The sequence below is a fragment of the Garra rufa genome, chromosome 3, assembly GCF_049309525.1.
Source record: "Garra rufa chromosome 3, GarRuf1.0, whole genome shotgun sequence".
Lineage (NCBI taxonomy): Eukaryota > Metazoa > Chordata > Actinopteri > Cypriniformes > Cyprinidae > Garra > Garra rufa.
The window spans coordinates 28,755,811-28,779,122 of NC_133363.1; the positions used below are offsets into that span (position 1 = coordinate 28,755,811).

Here is a 23,312-nt window from a genome sequence, read left to right on the forward strand (position 1 = left end):
TTACAGTTGAACCACTAATGTCACATAGACTATTTTATTGATGTCCTTAACTTACCTTTCTGGACCTTGAACGTGTCAGTTGCATTGCTGTCTATGCAGGGTCAGAAAGCTCTCGGATTTCGTCAAAAATATCTTAATTTGTGTCACAAAGATGAATGAAGGTCTTACAGGTTTGGCAAGCCATGAGGGTGAGTAATTAAAGAATTGTCATTTTTGAAACTAGGGTGACCTATCCCTTTATTATTTATTTTATTAATATTAATATTAATTTCATCTTACTGACCCCAAACATTTAAACAGTACTGTATAAAATGGAATGGGAATGAAACAGAATTAGGAGCAAAAATATGTACCCTCATGTATGTGTGGTCCTCCTACTTGTGTTGAGTAACTTCTAGGTCACAGCTCCACTATACATTCAGAGTTGGATTCAATTTGTAAAAGCCTAAAGAACAAAGAGCGAGGGGTCAAATTTGATGTAGAAAACAGAGGAAGAGAAAGGAGAGCTGGAAAAAAAAGTGTGAAGACAGGCAGCAAGATGGATGGAAAGACTTAAAGAGGAGAAAACCTAGAAAAATCAAAGGTGAAAAAGTAAAGGAAGTTGAGGCAGACTTTCATAAAGAAGCGTCTCGGAGCAGGTGGGAAACTACAGAAATAGCAGATGATAAATAGTTGAACGATGCGAGCGAGCGAGAGAGAGAGAATTGCTATGTGCCGCAGTGACCCAAGCCAACTGTAAAAGGTCAGTGGTGCCTCGTCTTAAAGCACCGCAGCTTTTCCGGAAGCATTTCCACTGCCCTCTGTTCTCTTCCAGCGTCGCATGAGTCTGTGCCGCTCCGCCGCTGATGGTGCTTCAGAGATACAGAGGGAGGGAGTCGGGTTAGATCACCTCTCCCCCTCCCGCAGGGCGCCTCATCATTTCATTCTGAGAGCGAGAGGTTGGTGACAGAAGTGCAGGGATGGATAAAATGACGTGCTGTGAAGACAGACAGGCAGGGTGGAAATAAAGAAAAGGAGGAGATAAGTGGGTGGATGATTAAAGAGGGGGAGCGATGGGCAATTGCTAATCACATCTGAGGCAGCAGCCATTTTAGACTCTGCTTAGTTCATATTCCTTGAAAGAGGCTTAAGGGATCCGAATGAAAAACACAGCTGATTGGTGACTAGTCTTTGATTACTGACTCTTACACACATAAACAAACACACACCGCCCCTCAGAATCATACTTGCTCACACACAACTCGCAGGGAAACGTCTCCCAGTAAAACCGCAGTAATCCTACCACTATTTACTGTGAGGTTTTTGAGTTAACAGTCTTTGGTCACAGGCCAGTGCCCTGTGCTTCCTGTAGCACACTCAGTTTTAATTACTTTCCTCTCGCTCTCCTTAAACACTTATTCCCAGCCCTGATTATACACACACGCGCACACAGCAGCTCCAGTGTTTGTTTAAATTGAAAAGCTTCAGCTGTAGACTGCATGCAAAGTCATTACTGTAATACAAGACGCCATCAGTCATTTTAGCAGCGAGACGGAGCCGCCCGACCAAACAAACAAGCTAGAAAAAATTAGCCCTCTGATTTTTTTTTAGCTCGGTGAATTATTTGTTTTTCCCTGAGCTCAGGTGATAGAGTTAGCCCACTGTTTGGTGAAAACACCATGACCGTGTAATTATGGCTGCCCTTGTAACATTAATGCGTCCTCACACGTTCACCGGTTGAAGTTGCACTTGCTCGCGTGTCACTCGCTTGTGATCCCAATCATGGGTGCCGCACCAAAGCTCAATCAGTGCACTGCGGCACTTAAACATGCATTGTGTCGGTCGCACAGGAGCCACACGATCAACCCGCAGCCTGTATTTACAATCCAAAGCTTCAATCAGGCCATCTTTATGTGCTCGCTATACAATATGTATACTACCAGAGGCTTCAGACCTCTGTGGATGAATATGGAGTAGATCGTAACACTGTACTCCTGTCAGCATTCATGATATTTTAACCCAGCATACATATTAGCTTTCCTGTAGCTCAAACGGCAAGGTCATGGGTTTGATTTCCAGGGACAGCAAGTGCTGATAAAAACGTGTACCTTGAATGCAATGTACAGTCTGGTCCATATATATTTGGACACTGACACAATTTTTATTATTTTAGCTGTTGACCAAAACATATTCAAGTTACAGTTATACAATGAATATGGGCTTAAAGTGCACACTCTGAGCTTTAATTTTTAGGGCAGTTTCATCAAATTGGTAGAAAGGTTAAGGAATTACAGCTCTTTAATATGTACCTCCCCCCTTTTTCAAGGGACCATAAGTAATTGGACAGTTGACTTAAAAGATGTTTCATGGACAGTTGTGGGCTATTCCTTCTTTTTTTCTACATCAATTAACAAGGTAAAAGGTTTGGAGTTGATTCTAAGTGTGCCAATTTGTATTTGGAAGCTGTTGCTCTGAACTCATCATGCGGTCAAAGGAGCTCTGCATGCAAGTAAAACAGACAATTGTTAGGCTTCAAAAACAAAAGAAATGCATCAGAGCGATAGCAGGAACATTAGGATTGGCCAAATCAACAGTTTGGTGAATTCTGAGAAGAAAAAGAACACACTGGTGAGCTCAGCAACATAAAAAAGCCTGGATGTTCACAAAAGACGACAGTATGGTGGATGATTGGATGATCCTCTCCATGGTAATAAAACATTTTACAACATCCAGCCAAGTGAAGAATACTCTCCAGGAGGTAGGCGTGTCACTGTCAAAGTCTGCAATCAAGAGAAGACTTCACATGAGCAAAATAGAGAGGGTTTACCACAAGGTGCAAACAAGGCCAGATTAGACTTTGTCAAAAAACATTTAAAAAAGCCAGACCACTTCTGGAAAAGCATTTTTTGGACTGCTGAAATTAAAATCAACGTGTACCAGAATGACGGGAAGAAAAAAGTATGTTGAGGGCTTGGAGCAGCTCATGATCCAAAGCCTACAACATCATCATCTGTGAACATGGTGGAGCAGTGTAATGGCATGAGCATGCATGTCTTCCAGTGGCACTGGGTTTACCGGTGTTTAGTGATGATGTGACAGAAGACAGAAGCAGCCGGAAGAATTCTGAAGTGTATAGGGATATACTGTCTGCCCAGATTCAGTTAAATGGAGCAAAGTTGTTTGGGCGGCTCTTCATATTACAAATGGACGATGACCTAAAACATACAGCAAAAGCAACCAAGGAGTTTTTAAAGGTAAAAAAAGTGGAATATTCTGCAATAGCCAAGTCAATCTTCTGATTTCAAATTGATTGAGCATGCATTTCACTTGCTGAAGACAAAACTAAAGGCAGAAAGACCCACACACCAACAACAACTGAAGTCAGCTGCAGTAAAGGCCTGGCAAAGCACCACAAAGGAGGAAACCCACGAGTTCCAGACTTAAGACAGTCATTGCCTGCAAAGGATTCTCAACAAAATATTAAAAATGAACATTTTTTTATGATTATATGTATTTGTCCAATTTTGAGCCCCTCAAAATGGGGGGTCTGTGTATAAAAAATGGTTGTAATTCCTTAGCATTTTATGTTATATTTTTGTTCAACCCCTTGAATTAAAGCTTAAAGTCTGCACTTCAATTTCATCTTGATTGTATCATTTTAAAACTATTCTAGTGGCATACAGAGCCAAAATTATGAAAAGTGTGTCAGTGTCCAAATGTATATGGACCTGACTGTATATAGCTTTAGATACAGGTGTTTGCAAAAATATAATATTCATGTGATAATTTTGAGAAATCTCTTTCATTTTTCATGTGTGCTTCTATATGTCCGACTCCTGCCATCAGCAAATATCACTATATATTAGGACTGCACAATTAAGCTTATTTAAAGGGATAGTTTACCCAAAAATGAAAATTCAGTCACACTTTATGTTAGGTGGCCTTAACTATTATGTGTGATTACTAACATTTTTCCTTGTGAAATTACTGGTATTTGCGCCATTATTTAACGCCCCCAAAAAAAGCATGTCTTAAAGCAGGTGGTAATTTGCGCTGCTTTTGGTAGATTGCACTGGTCATTATGGAAATGATCTGGCTGATTAGGAAATGTCAACGACTGTTGATGCTTTATTTTTTGTTAATTTAGTCACTGTATTAAAGAAATACCTGGGTTGTGTTTGTTTTCTTCTAAAAGAGACGAAAAGTAATCAGATCTAAGCTTTTCTGTAGGATAGGGTACTTGCCAGCCATGCAATACGAAATACTTCTAGTTTTGTTTTCCTCCAGCTGCGCTCCATTTTCCAGGCTGCTCTCCAAACCCGTAAGACCTTCATTCTTCTTCGGAACACAAATTAAGATATTTTTGTTGAAATCTAAGAGCTTTCTGACTCTGCATAGACAGCAACGCAACTAACACGTTTAAGGCCCAGAAAAATAGTAAGGACATTGATGAAACAGTCCATGTGACAGTAGTGGTTTAACCATAATTTTATGAGGCAACAGGAAATCTTCTTGTGTGCAAAGAAAAAAAATACATATTCTTGTAGCTTCATCAAATTAAGGTTGAACCACTGATGTTGTATGGATTTTAATGATGTCCTAATTATTTTTCAGGGTCTTTAATTGTAATTAATGACCGAGTTTATATTTTGGTGTGAACTAACTCTTAAAAATGTGATTGCATTTTTTTCTGTAATGTTATGTTAAAAATGCAAATGAGGTGTTATCTAATTGAATGTGCTAATTTGCATACATTTCTAAAACAAAAATCTCAACATAGGATGAAGCCAGGCTCAAAATTCTTGTTTCATTTTGTTTGCATTTTTGTGTATTTGAACCCTTTCCAACAATGACTGTATGATTTTGAAAACCATCTTTTCACACTGAGGATAACTAAGGGAAAAGTTTCAAAAGTTTACAGTTTTTATTTTAGGGTGAACTAACCCTTTAAAATAAGATCACAGTTTATTCTAATTTCAATTAATTAACTATATTTATGCTATTTTTTCTTTTTTTCATTTGACATTTCCATTATTTTGCATTGGTAAATAGCCTCCACAAACTTTGGTATATGCCAACAGTTTAAATTAGATATCACCATACTTGCACAGTTGATTGATTACATTAATAATTACAAACATTTTTGTATTGCGTGTTTTCTGTAATGCTATGCTGAAAAATGCAAATGAGGTGTTATCTAATTAAATGTGCTAATTTGCATACATTTCTAAAACAAAAAATCTCAACATTGGATGAAGCCAGGCTCGAAATCCTTGTTTCATTTTGTTGACATTCAGTGTTGTATAAGACCAGGTAAATTATATATGAACAAACCCCTCTGGAAAAAACTTCAGAATATAGATGGTAATAAAACTGCAAAGTTTGGTGTATGGAAGTTTTACTGAAGTGGAGATTTTTGTCTTTTTGTGCAGGAGAAAAATCTCATTTTGAGAAAACAGCCTTTAAATATATGTAATGTAATAGAAATCTACAGACAGAAATGGATAAAGTGCTTTAAAAAAACACTTAAATGTGTATTTTTAATGCTTTCTTTCCATTAGCCTGCAAAAAATACTACATAAAAAGCCAAAAATCTCAAAATTGACAGAAAATTGAAAGAAATTGTGTTTTTGCCTGCACTGTCTCGCCTTAAATGCATGTGTTTTTTATTCCCAACCTGGCAACCTGAAAAAATGTGGAATGTCTAAAAACACAGGCAAACATGTAGGTTAGAAGTGAGCAATTTCCACTGTGATATTTTCACATATTGATATTTTCATATATTGCAGTACAGCCAGTTTGAGTTCCTTCCAAAAAAAGTAGCTTGTGCTATTTGCTGCGAAGTCATCTGTGACAAAACCTTCTCAGTAATGAACTGTAATAAATCCAGACATGATCCTCAATTTTTGTGATTAAATTGTTGCACAAGTTAATTTATTTTGTTTTAAAGGGGTGGTTGACTGGGTTTTTAGAAATTATAGAAATAAATAATTTTATTTAGCAAGGATGCTTTAAATTGATCAAAAGAATGATAAAGGTATTTATAATGTTACAAAATATTTCTATTTCAGATAAATGCTGTTCTTCTGACCTTTTTATTAATCAAAGAAACCTGAAAATATTCTACTCAGCTGTTTTTAACATAATTATAAGAAGAAATGTTTCTTGAGCAACAAATCAGCAAATTAGAATGATTTCTGAAGGATCACGTGACACTGAAGACTGGAGTAATGATGCTAAAAATTCAGCTTTGAAATCACAGGAATAAATTACATTTTAAAATATATTCAAATAAAAAACAGTTGTTTAAAATATTAAATAAACATTTCAAAATGTTCCTGTTTATTGTGTTACTTTTGACTGGTAGTGTGATAATTGAAAATTATATTAGGAATATCACTGTTAAAGCTTTTGAGAGAAGATTTTACCAGTTTTCATAAAGCATAGAATGTAATCATAAATCAGCAAACTAGAGGAGGTAAAATAAATCCTGCGTGAGTTGACACACTCTTGATTTGTGCTTAATTTAAAGTGGAATAATTCTGATTAAATGTAAAAAAACGTGATTAATAATCAAGGTTATAATTTTGAGCAAAATAATCGTTCGTGATTATCACCTTAACCAATAATGTGTAGTCCTACTATATGCCTGTGTGTTCTGCATACAATAAATTTCAAATACATGCATGTAATGAGACCAGAGGGAGGCTGATGTATTCTGTCCTTCTCCATTTATTTACTCTGAAGTTTCCTCTTTGTTGTCCTTGTTAAACAGGGATTTAACATGGTTATGGCACAGCAGCAAGAGCTTTTTTGTTGAAAAACAACAATTAATTAACGCTATTCACTCCATAAATCTCTTAAAATGCGTAGCGCCTATTATAACAGAATGCTTTCTGTTTGCTAATGATCGGCAAACTGCGAGGTTCAGCATTTAGTAAGCATTAGCAAAACGCCTCAGTCCAACAGCCCTCAGAGAATATTATGGCACATCCTCTTTTATAGCTTTTACAATTGCAATAGTGCTGCCTGGCCATTTTTAACTGCCTGTAACCGGGGAGATCAGAATGACTATAAAACGTTTCCTGTCTATATGATAATCTAAATTCAGGCCTAGACTAACAGAAACTTATGAAAATATGGAATATGGAAATATTTGTGCGTGATCTGGCGACATCAGGTTAGCCGCCATGTGTTTCGACGATGGATTAAGTCAGCAAACAGCTAATACAGTTGAGGTCAAAAGTTTACATACACCTCGCAGAATCTGCAAAATGTTATTTATTTTACCGAAATAAGAGGGATCATACAAAATGCATGTTATTTTTTTTATTTAGTACTGACCTGAATAGGATATATCACATAAAAGATGTTTGCACATAGTCCACAAGAGAAAATAATAGCTGAATTTATAAAAATTACCCCGTTCAAAAGTTTACATACACTTGATTCTTAATACTGTGTTGTTACCTGAATGGTCCACAGCTGTTTGTTTTTTTTGTTTTGTTTTGTTTTGTTTTGTTTTTTTGTTTTTTAGGTTTAGTGAGTCCCTTGTTTGTCCTGAACAGTTAAATTGCCCGCTGTTGTTCAGAAAAAATCCTTAAGGTCCCACAAGTTCTTTGTTTTTGTTTTTTTAGCATTTTTATATATTTGATTTCAAGCAATGACTATAATTTCACACTGAGGACAACAGAGGGAAAGTTTCAAAAGTTTACACCCCTGGCTCTTAATGCATAATTTTTCCTTCTAGAGCATCAGTGAGCATTTGAACCTTCTCCTTCTCAATTGACCTCAGTGTCAAAAGAAGGGTCTACACGGTACAACACAGTATTCAAAATCAAGTGTATGTAAACTTTTGAATGGGGTAATTTTTTTAAATTATTATAATTATAGTTATTTTCTCTTGTGGACTGTATGTAAATGTCTTTTATGTGAATTATTTTAATCAGGTCATTGCTCAATAAAAAAAAATAACATGCATTTTGTATGATCCCTCTCATTTTGGTAAAATAATTAACATTTTGCAGATTCTGCAAGGTGTATGTAAACTTTTGACCTCAAATGTATCCTTATATTACAGGTTAGTTCAACCCAAAAATGAAAGATCTGTTGTGAACAGTCATTACCCACTTTCATGTCATTCCAAAACTTTTGTAGAAATCAAAATATTTCAGTTTTTATCCAGTAAAAATCCAGTAAAAGAGACACTTTTGATTTTAAATGACATAAGGATTAGTAAATGACAGAAATTTTGGGTGAACTCAATATGTAAGAAGCCTGAGCAAAAATAGAACAGTAATTAACCCTCATGTGGTGTTCATGTCATTTTTGACTGGAGAAGATTTTCTTTTTCCTGAAAATACTAGTTAATGTTATCGCATTGAACTGAAACTTAGTGACTTTGTTCACAGAGACTATAACAACTTGTCCACATTTTTTATTTATTTATTTTTCACTTTTTTGTGTTGTTTTTTTCACCTTGTTACACCTATGGTGTTCCCGGTCAAAAATGACAGGCCTATACAAAATAGCTTATAAATCCCTTGTTATGCTATATTATCCCCAAAAATTGGATTCAATCTTTTTATCAACTTGTTTTCTTTCAATTAGGACTGGTTTTGTATTCAATTTTCAAACAGTTTAATTGTAGGAGTCATTTATCCGAGCTTATGCACCTCAGTTTTTGAGTGAAAAAAACATTATTTGTTAATAATTTTGGCAATATTGAGAAAAATATGAAAATAAATTGCACTGTTGATCATACTAGTCTACTTTAATGTTTAACCAGGAAATTTATTTTGAAATGCTTTTATTTTGTACAAAATGACACAGAGTCACACTTGTGGTGTTCCTGGTCAAAAATGACGAGCCTACACAAAATATCTTATAAATCACTTGTTATGCTATATTATCACCAAAAATTGGATTCAATCTTTTTATCAACTTGTTTTCTTTTAATTAGGACTGGTTTTGTATTTCATTTTCAAACGGTTTAATTGTAGAAGTCATTTATCCGAGCTCCTGGTCATTGAAAGTGAATGGGGGAGACTGAAAATCAGAGAAAAATTTAGTTGTCAGGAGCATGTTTATCATGGTCACATATGTATATGTGTGCTTGCAGACATAGAGCCATTGGACATGTGCATGCATGGATACATGTATGCCACACACACACACACACACACACACACACACACAAACAAACTATTTTCTGAAAGAAACATTCTTTTTCACAGTGATAATCTTTTTTTATCTAATATCCATTCATCAATCTGACATTACCACATTCGAACACACGCTCACACACCTAAACTCACACTCACGCACAAACTGGCTGTGACTGCAGTGACCCTGCTTCAAAAGAATCTCTCTTTCATGTTCTTGTTTCATCACACCTTCCAGACAAAATATTATGACATTTTGTTTTGGAACTGTGATGTTCTCATTTTTTTTTTACTTAAAAAATTAGATGCCTACTCTCAGATAAATGAGGCCCACAATTAATTAGATGCAAATAGAAATATAAAACCAGTCCTAATTGACAGAAAACAAGTTGACAAAAAGATTGAATCCAAGATTGGGTGAAAATGTGGTTAAATGAGTGATTTATAAGCTATTTTTTATAGGCCTGTCATTTTTGACCGGGAACACCACAAGTGTGACTATGTGCCATTTTTTTTACAAAATAAAAGTTTTTCAAAACAAACTTCCTGGTGAACCATTAAAGTAGACTAGTGTGATCAACAGAACCAATATTTGTTCATATTTTTTTAATATTTCCAAAATTATTCAAAAATAATGATTTTTTTACTTAAAAAATTAGATGCCTACTCTCAGATAAATGAGGCCCACAATTAATTAGATGCAAATAGAAATATAAAACCAGTCCTAATTGACAGAAAACAAGTTGACAAAAAGATTGAATCCAAGATTGGGTGAAAATGTGGTTAAATGAGTGATTTATAAGCTATTTTTTTATAGGCCTGTCATTTTTGACCGGGAACACCATAGGTGTAATAGGATTTTGAACACCACATGAGGGTTAAATAAGTGCTTCGAAATATATTTTTATTTTCATGTCAATCAATTTCTTTTTTTTTCCAATTTCAAAATCTTTTTAATTGTAAAACCTCAAATGTTTTGTCTCGAAAGACACTTTCCCCTTAAGAACATTGATTTTATCTAGCCATTCTCCAGCAATACACACACAGTTACTCACAACCCCCTGAGGTCAGCATACCACAGTTACAGCCCCTTCCTATTAACATCAGTGTTCAATCAATCCAATGAGACAGACCCCGTGACTCAACACGGCCTCATTCTACTCTGAGAAGATTAGGGTGAGCAAGTCAAGTCACCATTATCTTTACATAAGCCGCAATCACATTACAGTTGAACTGCCTCCCGCAATCATACACCAATCGATATTATACATGACCGCCAGATGCGTGCCTGCAGTTTCAGCGCGAAGGCTCAAGGGAGTTTTCAATGGAGATAGATAAACACTGTCCACACAGAAGGAAGGAGGCACTTGAGTTTTTGTGCTTCATGAGAATTACGAACAAATCCCTCAGGCCAAGAGCTGCAGCATAAACCAGCTTCGTTTATCAAGTGGGACAACCACTACAAAAAGACAAATAATACACATAGTCCATTATGGTGCCAAATATGTCTGTTTTCATGTATGCATATCTGTGAATATTTTCTAAACACAGTTGAATATTTTATATATTATAAGATTAAATAAATGTGCCAGAGCTGGCCTCAATGTTTTATGTGACCCAGTTTGTTTCTTTACAAAACCTAGAATTTTATTATTTAGAACTAATATTTGAAGCAAGATCCACAGAGACTCTTTTAGTATGTTTTTATGCTTTTCCCCTATTCCCCTCAAATTGTGATCCAAAGCAGTATGTGTCATCACATATAATGAGACCAATTACCACCCTGCCATCTTGGTTTTGAAAGACTTTGAAAGCTGACAGAAATGCTGCATCTGGCCGAGCTGAAGTGATTAGACCGAGGTGTTTTGTGCTGACTGAGCCTCAGATGGTACTGGAGGTAATGAAGCGATTTATGGTCAGTTACAGGTTGGTGGGAGTGGAGGGGGAGTGATCTTGTGAAGCGTTGGAGAAAACATGCTGGAACCCGAGAATGACTGGGGAACATAAGCAGTTTAAGGCCTGCCTTCTATTGAAACACTTTATCGCTTAGTTAAACCGTTTTAAATCACTTTATTTCAGTCTACACTTTATATACCACAATGACAAAGCAGAAAAATCATTTGTGAAAAATTTGGAAATGTATTAAAAAACATTGCTTAAGGGATAAGTTCACATCTAGAATAAAAATTTCCTGATAATTTACTCATCCCCATGTGATCCAAGATGTTCGCGTCTTTCTGTCTTCAGTCGCAAAGAAATTAAGGATGATGAGGAAAACATTCCAGGATTTTTCTCCATATAGTGGACTTTAATGGTGGCCAATGGGTTGAAGGTCCAAACTGGAGTTTTAACGCAGCTTCAAGGGTCTTATCTAGCGAAATGATCAGTAATTTTCTAAAAAAAAACAATACAATTTATATACTTTTGAACCACAAATGCTTGTCTTGCACTAGCTCTGTGATGTGCATGCGCATCTTCACACATTATGTAATTATGTTGGAAAAGTCACGCACGGTTTTTCGTCTGTGTTCTTCGGTTCAGAAAGGTAGGGTAGGGCGACATCTCCATCTCATTTTCACCTCCAACTTCAAAATTGTCCAACATTGTTGTTCTATCTTTTTTGTAAAGGGCATTTGACTTTCTTTGCATGTTCAATTTGTAAACACTGGGGCGGTATTTCTGCCTACTGTACATGACTGTACGTGACTATGTAATGTGTGAAGCCAACCTAGAAAACGGTCGATCAATTTGCTAGATAAGACCCTTATTCTTCAGCTGGGATTGTGCAGAGCCCTTTTGAAATTGCGTTGAAACTGCAATTTGTACCTTCATCCCGTTGGCCACCATTGAAGTCCACTATATGGAGAAAAATCCTGGAATGTTTTCCTCAAAAACCTTAATTTCTTTGTGGCTGAAGACACAGAGAAATTAACATCTTGGATCAAATGGGGGTGAGTAAATTATCAGGAAATTTTTATTCTGGAAATGAGCTTATCCTTTGAGTATTCATACTCTTGTCTTTCTTATGACGCTTTAATTTAGCTCAGGAACATTTCAGTTTCATTGTGAGATGTTTCTCTACTTCAGTTGGAGCAATTGATAGAACATGACTTGGAAAGGCACACACCTGTCTAAATAAGGTCTAACAGCTGAAAAAGCATATCAGAACAAAAGCCAATCCATGAAGTCAAAAGAGTGGTCTGAAGACCACAAAAAAATTATTCCGCATTGAAGGTTCTCAGGTGCACGTGGCCTTCATAACCCTTTAATAGAAGAAGTTGTGAACAACCAGGACTCTTCCTAGAGCTAGCTAAATTAAGCAATGTATGGAGAAAGGGCCTTGGTTGGGGTGGTGACCAAGAATCTGATGACCATATATTGAAATGGATGAAAAATACAGAAGGACAAACATCGCTGCAACACTCCACCACTCTGGGCTGTATGGTGCTGTGGCAAGACTCAAGCCCCTCAGGGAAGACACATGAAAACGCACTTGGAATCTGCAAAAGAAAAAACACCTAAAGGACCTTCAGACTGTGAGAAACAAGATTCTCTGGTCTGTGGATCCTCAATTCCAAGCAGCATGTCTTTGAGGAAACCAGGCACTGCTGATTACCTGCACAATACCATTCCAATGGTGAAGCTTGATGGTGGCAGCATCATGCTTCTGGGGGATTTTAAGCGGCAAGGACTTGGGGTCAGGGTAGAAAGAAAGCTTAATGCAGCAAAATACAGAGATATCCTTAATAAAAACCTGATTCAGAATCCTAAATCTCAATCTGGGCAGAAGGTTCACCTTCCAACAGGACAATAACCCAAAGCACATTGTTAGGACACTGCAAGAGTGGCTCATGGGCAACTTTGAAAATGCCCTTGAGTGGCCCAGCCAGAACTCTGGAGGTCTGTGGAGAAACCTAAAAATGAAAGAGCCATCCAACCTGACAAACCATCTGCAAAGAAGATCCAAAATGTAGATGTGCAAAGCTGGTCACATCATACCCAGAAAGACTTGAGGCTGTAATCACTTTGCAAAGTGATTATTCACTAAATAGTGAGTTAAAGGGTTACTCCACCCCAAAATGAAAATTTTGTCATTAATCACTTACCCCCATGTCATTCCAAACCCGTAAATGCTTTGTTCGTCTTCGGAACACAATTTAATATATTTTGGATGAAAACCCGGAGGCTTGACTGACAGGCAAATACCACTGTCAAGACTCAAAGTATGACAGGCATTGTCAAAATAGTCCATCTGCCATCAGTGGTTCAATCTGAATTTTATGAAGCGATGAGAATACTTTTTGTACACAAAGAAAATAAAAATAAAGACTTTATTCAACAATTCGTCTCATCAGCATCACCGTAGCAGCATTTTGGAAAACATCCGCTGGACCCAAACTGCATATGCTGTTCTCTGTCAGCCGCACCACACGGATGCGCTGTTTTTGTTAAAATTAAAGTGTAAAGAATGTAGAAGACGTATCCGCGTGGTGCAGCTGACAGAGAATAGAATACGCAGTTTGTGAAGCTTTTACAGGTTTGGAACAACATGGGGGTAAGTGATTGATGACAAAATGTTCATTTTGGCGTGGAGAAAACTGTTAAGGGTATGAATACTTATGCAATATAATTATTTCAGTTTTTCCTTTTTAATATTTTCCCCCAATAAAAAGCTTATTAACACAAATCAGTTTGTGCTTTGTCATTATGGTGTATGAAGTGTAGATTGATGTTTAGCATGAGGTTGCAGCTTCATGATGGTGATATCTAAAAAAGTGTAGTTCTTTCTCACCTTCTCTTTATTCTGTTGACATCCTTTCATTCTCATTCAATCTGACATGCTCTTCTACCTGTCTTCTCTATCTGTACCCTGTAATACCTGCAGCAAGCATCTGACGTAACGAATGACTCATCATTCAATAGTAATATGGCTTTGATCTGGTCCTTGTGAAATATATGTCTCTCTCTGCTGTCTTCTTGAAGTTATTGTGGTGGACAGTTTGGGTGCTGCATAGCATTTTTTGTGTGGATGACTGTGTTTAGCATGTAGGCTATAGTCTCCCAGGCTTTTCTGAAGCTCCTGTCTTAGTGGGTTTTCAAGACGTGCTTTGATCACCAGTGCCATGCTGTGCTCTGGCTTACATGGGCTAATCAATGTGCACAGTAGCCTTACCCTGCCCTCTGACCCCTCCTTACTCCAATTAGCCATCATCCGGTGACCCCTGCTGCCTACCTGGCAATCACCTTCAGTCCGCACGTCTGCCGTCAGTTACCTTCTGCTCTCTCTGCCCAGCTGCCTCATGCCCTGTCAATCAGATTGAAACTTCCCCTTTAAATTCAGCTGGTCAGGCTGTCAGACCACACATTTGTTTTGTCTTGCTGCATTGTCTCGTAATGTCCATCAGGAAGTACAGACGGCCCAGCAATGATCCCTAACCCATGGCAGTACGGGCTTCCCTTCGTTCATGCCCACAGCGGCTGATAGACTAAATTATTAGCTCTGTGCTGACAGCTCCACTGACACTTTAGAAATTAGAGGCGTTTTTCCTGCTGCTCAAGGACATTTTTTGATACAGTTGTAAGCTCTGCATGAAAGGAAATGTACTTTTTAAAAGAAATGAAAGTGTGTGTGTTTTAATCCTGTTAAATCTGTCTGTTCATTAGGATGGGAACTACACCCAAAGCCTGCCTGGAAAGCCACCGGAGAATGTGCAGGAAATGGGTCAATCTGCATTCGTAGACTTCGGTGAGTCTGTGTGTGGCCCATTTGTTTTGTGTTTTGAGGTGGATTTACATGCATGCACTCCAATGCAACCAAACACTGGCTGTGATTTCTGAAATAATTCATGCATAATATGTTCAATTCTTATGCAGTTCAGAATCTGAAAGTAGAACTGAGTTTCTAACGGGTATACATGTGCACTACAGAGATTCAACGCACACACATGGCGCCAAATTGAATATTAGCTCCTGCAGGATCCTATTAAATATTAACAATACAAATTTCCCCTTTCCAGAAGCATCCCACTGATAGCAGGGATGGCACCGGCAGTGAAATCTCACATAGCATAAATGATTGATAAGCAAAGTGAAATGACCTAAGACTGAATGTGTTCAACCGAGCTGCGGCTCAGGAGCTTGGCCTTTATATTCAAAGCTAACTTATCTGACCAAACAAGAGCTCTTCTCTGCACTCTTTAATCTGTTTCCTCTGATCTCTTTTCTGTTGTCATTTTGGAGAATGTCACTTCAAGCTGTTCTAGTGTTTTCACAGCAAAGAGCTTCAAAGGATTTGAGTTTTAAGCAGGATGGAGGTTTGCATTTAATTCCCAATCAGTCATGTAATTATGCTTTTTGAGGACTCTTATTATAGTTAAAATGATTAAAAATGTGAAATGTGCTTGAAGTAAAAGTCAAATAAAAAGCTAACCTTATTTCATTTTAGTTAGTTGCCAAGGCATTTTTTCCTTTTAATAACTTAAAAACTATAAAGACAAAATGCAACTAAATTACTAAAACTTTAATCAAAGTTAAAATGAAAACACTAATAGTATTTCAATGATACTAAAATAGCATGTTTATTTGGCAGCTTTTGAGTTCCTGTAAGTCTTTTTATTAATTTTCTGTAATTAAAATGGCATGAACTGCTGCACCCGTAGGTTTCATTTTTTGTGATCTTTTCTGTGGAAAAATCTGCATTGACATTGATAGAATGTTTAATATTGATAATGTAGCTGACAGTGATGATATCATTAAAATATATTCTTACTGAATTGCAGTTACCCTTTTTCCTTGCATTTGTTTATGTAATGAATGAATGGCTGCCTTTTGAATTCACCTTATTTTTAATATAAGAATGGATGCAGACAAAATATGCAAGGCTTCCGGTATAATTCACTGCCAGTTATTTTATTTTGTAGTGCAAATAGTTTTACCATTTACTGCACTTTATTATAATTCAAGTTATTTACCCTTAGCTGCTAATGAATTGTAAGTCTCACACATTCAGATAAATTAGCTTACTTCCACATTGCAAAATAAGAACAACCTTCTTATGTCTAGAATTCACTACATGACTTTTAAAATCTGAATATTTTAAAACATTAGTCATCATACACTTACCAACTTTGTAATAGTCACAGAGGAAAAAACTGTCCATCATACACAAAAAGCCTGAGTACTTTAAAGTCATTATGATCTCAACAAGCTCACACAAAAATGCGTGCCTATGAAAACACTAACCTAGTTTTCCACGAAATCACATTTGTCTCAAATAATTGTTAATATACATAATGACTTCATCCTAGGCTGGAAGATTGTGTCTTGTTCATCTTTCAGCACAACTTGTGCCTTTTTTGCCTTTAATAAAGCTCGAATGCTTTATATAGAGAGCTATAATAATATAGATTGTGCTTTCTCTTTCCGTTTTGTCAACATCTTGAAGTGAACATTTGGTTGTGAATCTGTGAGTTGTTGTAGATGTGAAGCAGCGTGTCCCCAGAATTTGTCTGTGAAGTTTTAGCTTAAAATACCCTACAGATAATTTATAATACCATGTGGAAAATGTCATTTTTAGGGCGTGTCTGAAAAAAAGAGCTGTTTTGGTGTGCATCACTTTAAATGCAAATGCTGCATATTCCTGCCCTGTCTTCAGAAGAGGGTGTAGCGTATACATTTCTGCTTTTTATACCTACAGTAATGAACAGTTGGTAAAAGCAACATGACTGAGAGCGAGAGAACCAGTGTTCAGACGTTCATGTATGAACCAGAGTCAGACATAGATGAGGGAAAGACTCTGGTAGAAGAAACACCTATGGAATGGTTATTTGATACATTTATGTACTTGTAGAGTTTTCACAGCCTATTTGCAACCCCAAAACTCCAAATACTCTGTTTAATATGTTATGCATTTAATTAGATGGGTGATGAACGCACAGAGTAGCATTATAACATAACTTTCAACACTCAAATGTATCTAGCATAATAAAACAGTGCTGCTTTTTTCTACCTACGCATGATTAGAAGAAGCGCAAGTGGTTGACTGTGACTTAATAAAAGCTCAGCTGCTTTCGAACCGTGTATTGTGCTCGTCCTTCAATTGCTTCAGCGTCCTCGTTTCGCTTCCACGACTTTCAGCCCCACCCTGCTTCATACTCCAATCTTTAATACATTAGCTCATTCATGAACATGATTTCTTGCTGGGTCCTGTCGGATTGTATCAGCTGTGGGGATGATGACAACAACTTCCGTGTTTCCACATTTAATCATGGCGTCATCAAACTACGCTTTTGTTTCTTTGTTTGTTTTGACTAGCACCTTCTAGCGGCAAAAACTTACATATTGTGCCTTTTTCTAAGCACTATAATGACATGACATTTATGTGAGGGGTAGGGCTGGGCGATATGGCCTAAAAATAAAATCCCCGATTTTTTTCACAAAAAAATCCGATTTACGATTTAAATCGATTTTTCCCCCCCTACTACTTTTAGCATGTAAAGAAACCCCAGCTTTTCCACAATATATATGGGCACCATATATTTTGCAGTATACATTGCAACTGCATCAGTGCACCAGACCCCATTCTTATCATACCAGACACAGTAAATGTTTGTAAGACAAATAAATATGAGATGGGAGGAAAATATATATTTCCATGCTTTTCTCTTGGACTTATATCGTATACAAAAATATACAATTTTGAACACAGAAATATTAAATGATTTAAATAACTGAAACGATCTGCCAGCAGGTGGTGGTAAGACACTGATTTAATTACTGAATCATATTCATTTGATTCGTTTGAACGGATGGTTCATTCAAGAATAAAGCAAATGGCTGTATCCGAAATCGCCCCCTATACCCTCAAATAGTGCACTATTTGAGGGGACAGCCATTTTAAGTGGTGTTCGAAACCATAGTGAACGTTCCCGAGTGCACTCATTCAATCCCACAATGCACCGCAAAAACGAGTGTACAACCGATGTACGCTCAACAGCTAGAGATAACCCATAATGCACTGTGAGAGTCGCGCGCCGACTGAATTCCCGCGTCTCGCCAGACGATGGCGCCCGCAGCTGAATCATCCATCCATTCGCTTGTCCACTGCATAATTACAGCATACAACACGGGTACAAATTCGTTGTAAATTGATTATTAAATTGTTTAACCAGGGTTTATATGTAAACTCCTTGACATAGTTCAAGATAAATCCTTTAATCTAACTACTCGAACTGTCCGTTTTAAATGATTGTTAAACAGTAAGCAATACTATGCAAAAGCGGCAGTCCTTCCGGTGCACTCAGTGTCCGAATTCACTCACTCGTTTTCACTCACTCCTTCAAGTGGACTGAATGAGTGGACTAATGTAGGGAATAGTGAATGAGGGTATAGGGGGTGATTTCGGATACAGCCAGTGACTCTTAATGAACGGGAAATTGAATCATTTCACTAGATTCGTTTAAAAACACATGTTCATTCATAAACGAAACACCGCTGTGTTTGAGTGGAGATGCGCTGCGGCTCAGCTGTGACTTGTTTCAGACTACTTTTGACGATAAAATAGAGCAAAATCAGGCAATAGTGTTATAGTCAGACAATGTAAGTCACTTAATAATAGCTTCTTGTTTATTTAACTGTTATAATAAATCAATATCTCGTTTACAAACTCCCCTAAAAATGATTAAAAGCTGTCACTCATCTTAGTTCGCAATATCACAAAGCTCTATTATAATAAACGAAGCTACTGCCTATTCAGTCTCTTATTTACACTCTCTCTACACTTGAGATACATTAGTCAATGTGCAAAACACATAGAAACCTTTGAAGCTCCACTCAGCGCAAATACAAATATGCTGGTCGCACTCGAGCCTTGATATGCAAATAATTCGCTATTGTCTTCAATCATCTCTCTACTCTGTTTATGTGATAAGTGAAATTGTATGTAATATAACAGGCTAACTTGCTAGCAAGCTAATCATGTCCACTTAGTGACTCGCGTTATTTTACCAGAACGCGTTATTTGTTTTCCGTTCTGAATACAGCGGTTAATTAGGCGCGCCATCATGTGGTCGGACAATATTGCCTCTTAATTATTCTGCCATTGGTGCCATTACAATGCATCTAATATTTTTATTAAAAAATCGCGATACCTCGATTTAATAAAAAATTAAATCGTCTTAAAACGTAAATTCGAATTAATCGAAAAAATCGAAAGAATCGCCCAGCCCTAGTGAGGGGTACTGTTCAAATGTTTCACATTGTACATAAATGAGTTTAGGTAGATTTTGAGGTGCATTACCTTCAAAAATAATGCGTCCTCAGTGGCCCAGATGTTTGGAGAAAATGAAGACTCTTATTTTACATGGTGTTCTGTGTTTACATCCATACACAGAACAGCAGGATTGCTTACAAGACATTGTTGTTGTTATAGCTGGTCGAGCACAGAGACAGTGAAGGATATTGAACAACCAAACAGAACTCACTGAGGACAGAAACTAGTATGGTGGTAATGCAGAACTGTCAGTCAGCGGCCATGGGCGGGGCATAAACAGTGTGACGTCACACTGCTCAGAGAATCAAAACAGCATGTCTAATGAGACTAATTTGGTTTAATAGGGGATTAAAAAATAATGAGTGGGTACATTTTTTTTTTATAATGAGGTGGTTGTGTACACATTGCCAACACACATTTATGTCAAAACGCTATGGAAATTTGCATAATAGGTGCCTTTTAGAGCTAAAAAAATGGAATCTGTGACCATCATACACAACAATTTTCTATGAAATCTGTCAACTCAAATCTTCAGACTAACTCTGACTTTTGCACTTAGCGTCAACTTCTCCAGACTGTAAATGGGGGGGACAAACTGTGTAGTGCGTTCCAGCCTTTAATAAACACAAGCCACCACAAGTATTAGTGGCACCACAATTATTAATGACAAAAACATACCCTTTTAGATTCAGAGTGAACAGCAGCTGATCTCTTCAATATGTGACATTGGCAAGTTATTAGAATTATTAGAACACTATTTTTTACCAGCTAAAAATGGTTTTAAGTCAGCAAATGGTTTCTGTCTTTTGCTGTAGTGTGTCAGTAGGAAATGTCAGTTTACATTTCTAAACATTCATTTTGCCATTTATTGTAAAAATCCATCATTTTTGTTTGCGCAAGGAGCCTCACAACAGCCAGTGCTCCACACAGAGATCTGATCTGATCTGATCTCATCATCATCCAGTCTGTCTGGAATGACATAAAGAAACAGAACAAACTGAGACAGACTAAATCCAGAAGAACTGTGGCAACGTCTCCAAGATGCTTCAAGAAACCTACCTGCAAAACTACCTAAAAAACTATGTGCAAGTGCACCCAGGGCAAAAGCTGCTTTAAACACAAGTATGGCCACACTAATTTACTGTAATTTAGTTAATAGAAGTTAATTGACAAAGAAAATCTATTTATGACACTACTTCTGACTGCATCCTCATTTTACAGCTTTTTTTTAAGTGCCTAAAACTTTTAAAAGTACTGTAGTTTTGCAGGTAGGTTGAAGCATCCTGGAGACATTGCCACAGTTCTTCTGGATTTAGTCTGTCTCAGTTTGTTCTGCTTCTTCTTGTCATTCCAGACAGACTGGAGGATGATGAGATCAGATCTCGGTGTGGAGCACTGGCTGTTGTCAGACTCCTTGTGCAAACAAAAATCTCACTGGATTATTAATTATTATTAATGGCAAAAAGAATGCTTGGAAATGTAAACTGAAATTTCCTACTGACACACAGCAAATGACAGAAATAACTGACTTAAAATCTTTTTTTAGCTGGTGTGATAAAACAAACTCACTGTGTTTCACCTAAATGCAAAATAATGCTGTATTTCCCTATTCTAAATAAAACCTTGAAATATAAACTTACTGAAATAGTGCTGGATGAAATCTGTGTTCTGGTGTTCAAGCAGTGGTAAGCAGGATGTTGGGACATACATGGCCTTTGTAAGCTGCCCCATGATTATGACACCTTAAACCTTTGAGATGCATCATCTGTGACCTTTACCGCTTCACAGAAATGATGTCACAGTGACGGAATGGAATCCAAAGCGAGAGGTTGGATAAGAAGAAAGGTATATATAGAGAGAGAATGAGCTGTAGACTGTGATTTAGGATGATAAATGATGTTGGGGATGGAAAGAGACGTGCATGCTAGAGGAGCCCTATTCTACATGTATGTGCGGTCGTGCCCGAGTCAATAATGGTGGCTCACACAGAAAAGGGCTTTATTGGGTTAGTGTCAGGCTCTTGTTCTGGAGACAGAACTGTGAAGATCTTTGCCGAACCCTAATGATCAACATCTGTCTCCGCTTTGTCCTTTTCCATCTTCGCTTCCTGTTTTTAGGTTCCCTCCAAAGCTTTTAACTTCCTTTACCACATGTGCATTTCACCAACGTCTAGTACTCGAACGCAGGCATCAAACTGTCGGCACCAATTAGCTGCAGTAGTGTGTGAGTGTAGGAGCTTGTGGAGTCATTATGAGATGATTTGGTGTGAGGAACAGGCTGCAGCTTCATGATGGTGATCGTCTTTGACAGGATAGAGCGTGGCAGCGGATAGGCGCTGGGGGTGAAGACAAATACACACCATTTCTAGCAGCATTCTCACCCCCTCACACACATGCAATACAGGTGAATCATAGCGACGCTGCTCCCATTAAGTGGGTGGTAATGGGAAGCGAATGGCTTTCTCTGAAGCCAAGGACATATCCTGACATTATACCTTCGGCTGGCTTGAGTGGGCACCTAAAGCACAGGTCCCGCCGTGTGTCGCTTTCTATAAACAGCAGAAGGCTTTGCCCTCGGGGACGTGGGCTTGGTTTAAATGGTTTAATTGTACTGATCATCAAAGCGGCAACCTTGATTTATGCTTTTGTTCTCCCTTTTTCACAGCTAACGCTTGAATCGGCACTTAATTAGAAAAAAACATTGGGTTTGTGACACCTGCGAGCAGAGATACACGTTAAATTTGACCTGCGGTGAAACGGCGAGAGAAATCGTGAATACGAGGTGCTTCAAAGCCTCATTTCAAATGAACGAAATGAAAGGAACGTGGTATGCAGTGAAAGGTAAATGTTGTGCCGAGAAGTGAGAGGAGGTGGGAGGAAGGTGGGAAGAGCGTCAGAGAACATGTGCGAGGGAGGGAGAAAAGGGAGGGTCCGCTTGTTTGATTTGAAATGGGTGTTATTCTGATCACACTCCTGCCTGTCAGTTATGGCACGGCTCTCTTCTTCGTCCCGCACCTAAGTGGCAGATCAAAGATACACCCCAGTGACCTTCTTCTCTCAGCCTCCTCCTCTGGCTCTCTCTCTCTCCGTTAGTATTCTTCAGCCATCCTTCTCTGCTCCAAACGCTCCAGCAAAACAGTTCGGCAGTCACTGCAAGAGGCTCGGTTTAGGTTTAAATCGGCTGTAAAATAATCCGCTCGAAAAACAAAGGAAAACGCAATCCTGTTTAGTAGTAAGCAGGTCTGTCTAGATGTGGGCAATATACCGGTAGACACGATTAACCTGTAAAAATTTGCCAGCTGGTAGACATTTTGGACTATTGTTTCTATCGTGGTTATAGGCTCACGTGACATTGCTATGCTATGTGGACGCAAAAACTTATCATTTGCATTGCATTTAAAAACAAGTTATTTTAAGCCATTGAAATGCAGTCAGCAGTAAAAGAGGACTCATTTCAGAGAGGTGGGTGCATGTGAAGATGGAGTAGCCTCTTTATTGGCCTTGAATGGTTAAATACACACACTTTTTTTGTGTTAAAATGCCGTCTTTGCAAACACAGTGATTTACAATAGGTCTTAAGTGAAAGCAAACAGCTGAGAAAGAAAACACATGTAACAATATATAGGATCCAGGCAGTTCTTAAAGTGACAGCAGTCTAATAATTCTGCTGTCTGTCATTAGATTACTTATACAATGTAGCATTTCTAATTTTTTTGCTCTACTGTAGTTTTTTTTTTTTTGTCCAACCATAATGAAAAATAAATATACTTAAATGCATTTAAAATATGTTTATTTCATGCTAAGTATAATACAAATACATTTACAGTAAGGGAAATATTTGATCCTCTGCTGATTTTGTACGTTTGCCTACTAGAGATGCGCGGATGGGTTCAATCGTCA

General features: G+C 37.6%; 1 protein-coding gene across 2 annotated transcripts in view; it reads left to right on the forward strand.

Annotated features, from left to right (window-relative positions):
* Positions 1–23,312, forward strand: part of itfg1 (integrin alpha FG-GAP repeat containing 1) — a 214,244-nt gene that overhangs the window by 52,401 nt on the left and 138,531 nt on the right. For both annotated transcript variants that reach the window (XM_073836919.1, XM_073836920.1), the window contains exon 8: positions 14,808–14,889. In XM_073836919.1, coding sequence (XP_073693020.1) covers positions 14,808–14,889 — 82 coding nt within the window. The remainder of the gene's footprint in view (positions 1–14,807; positions 14,890–23,312) is intronic.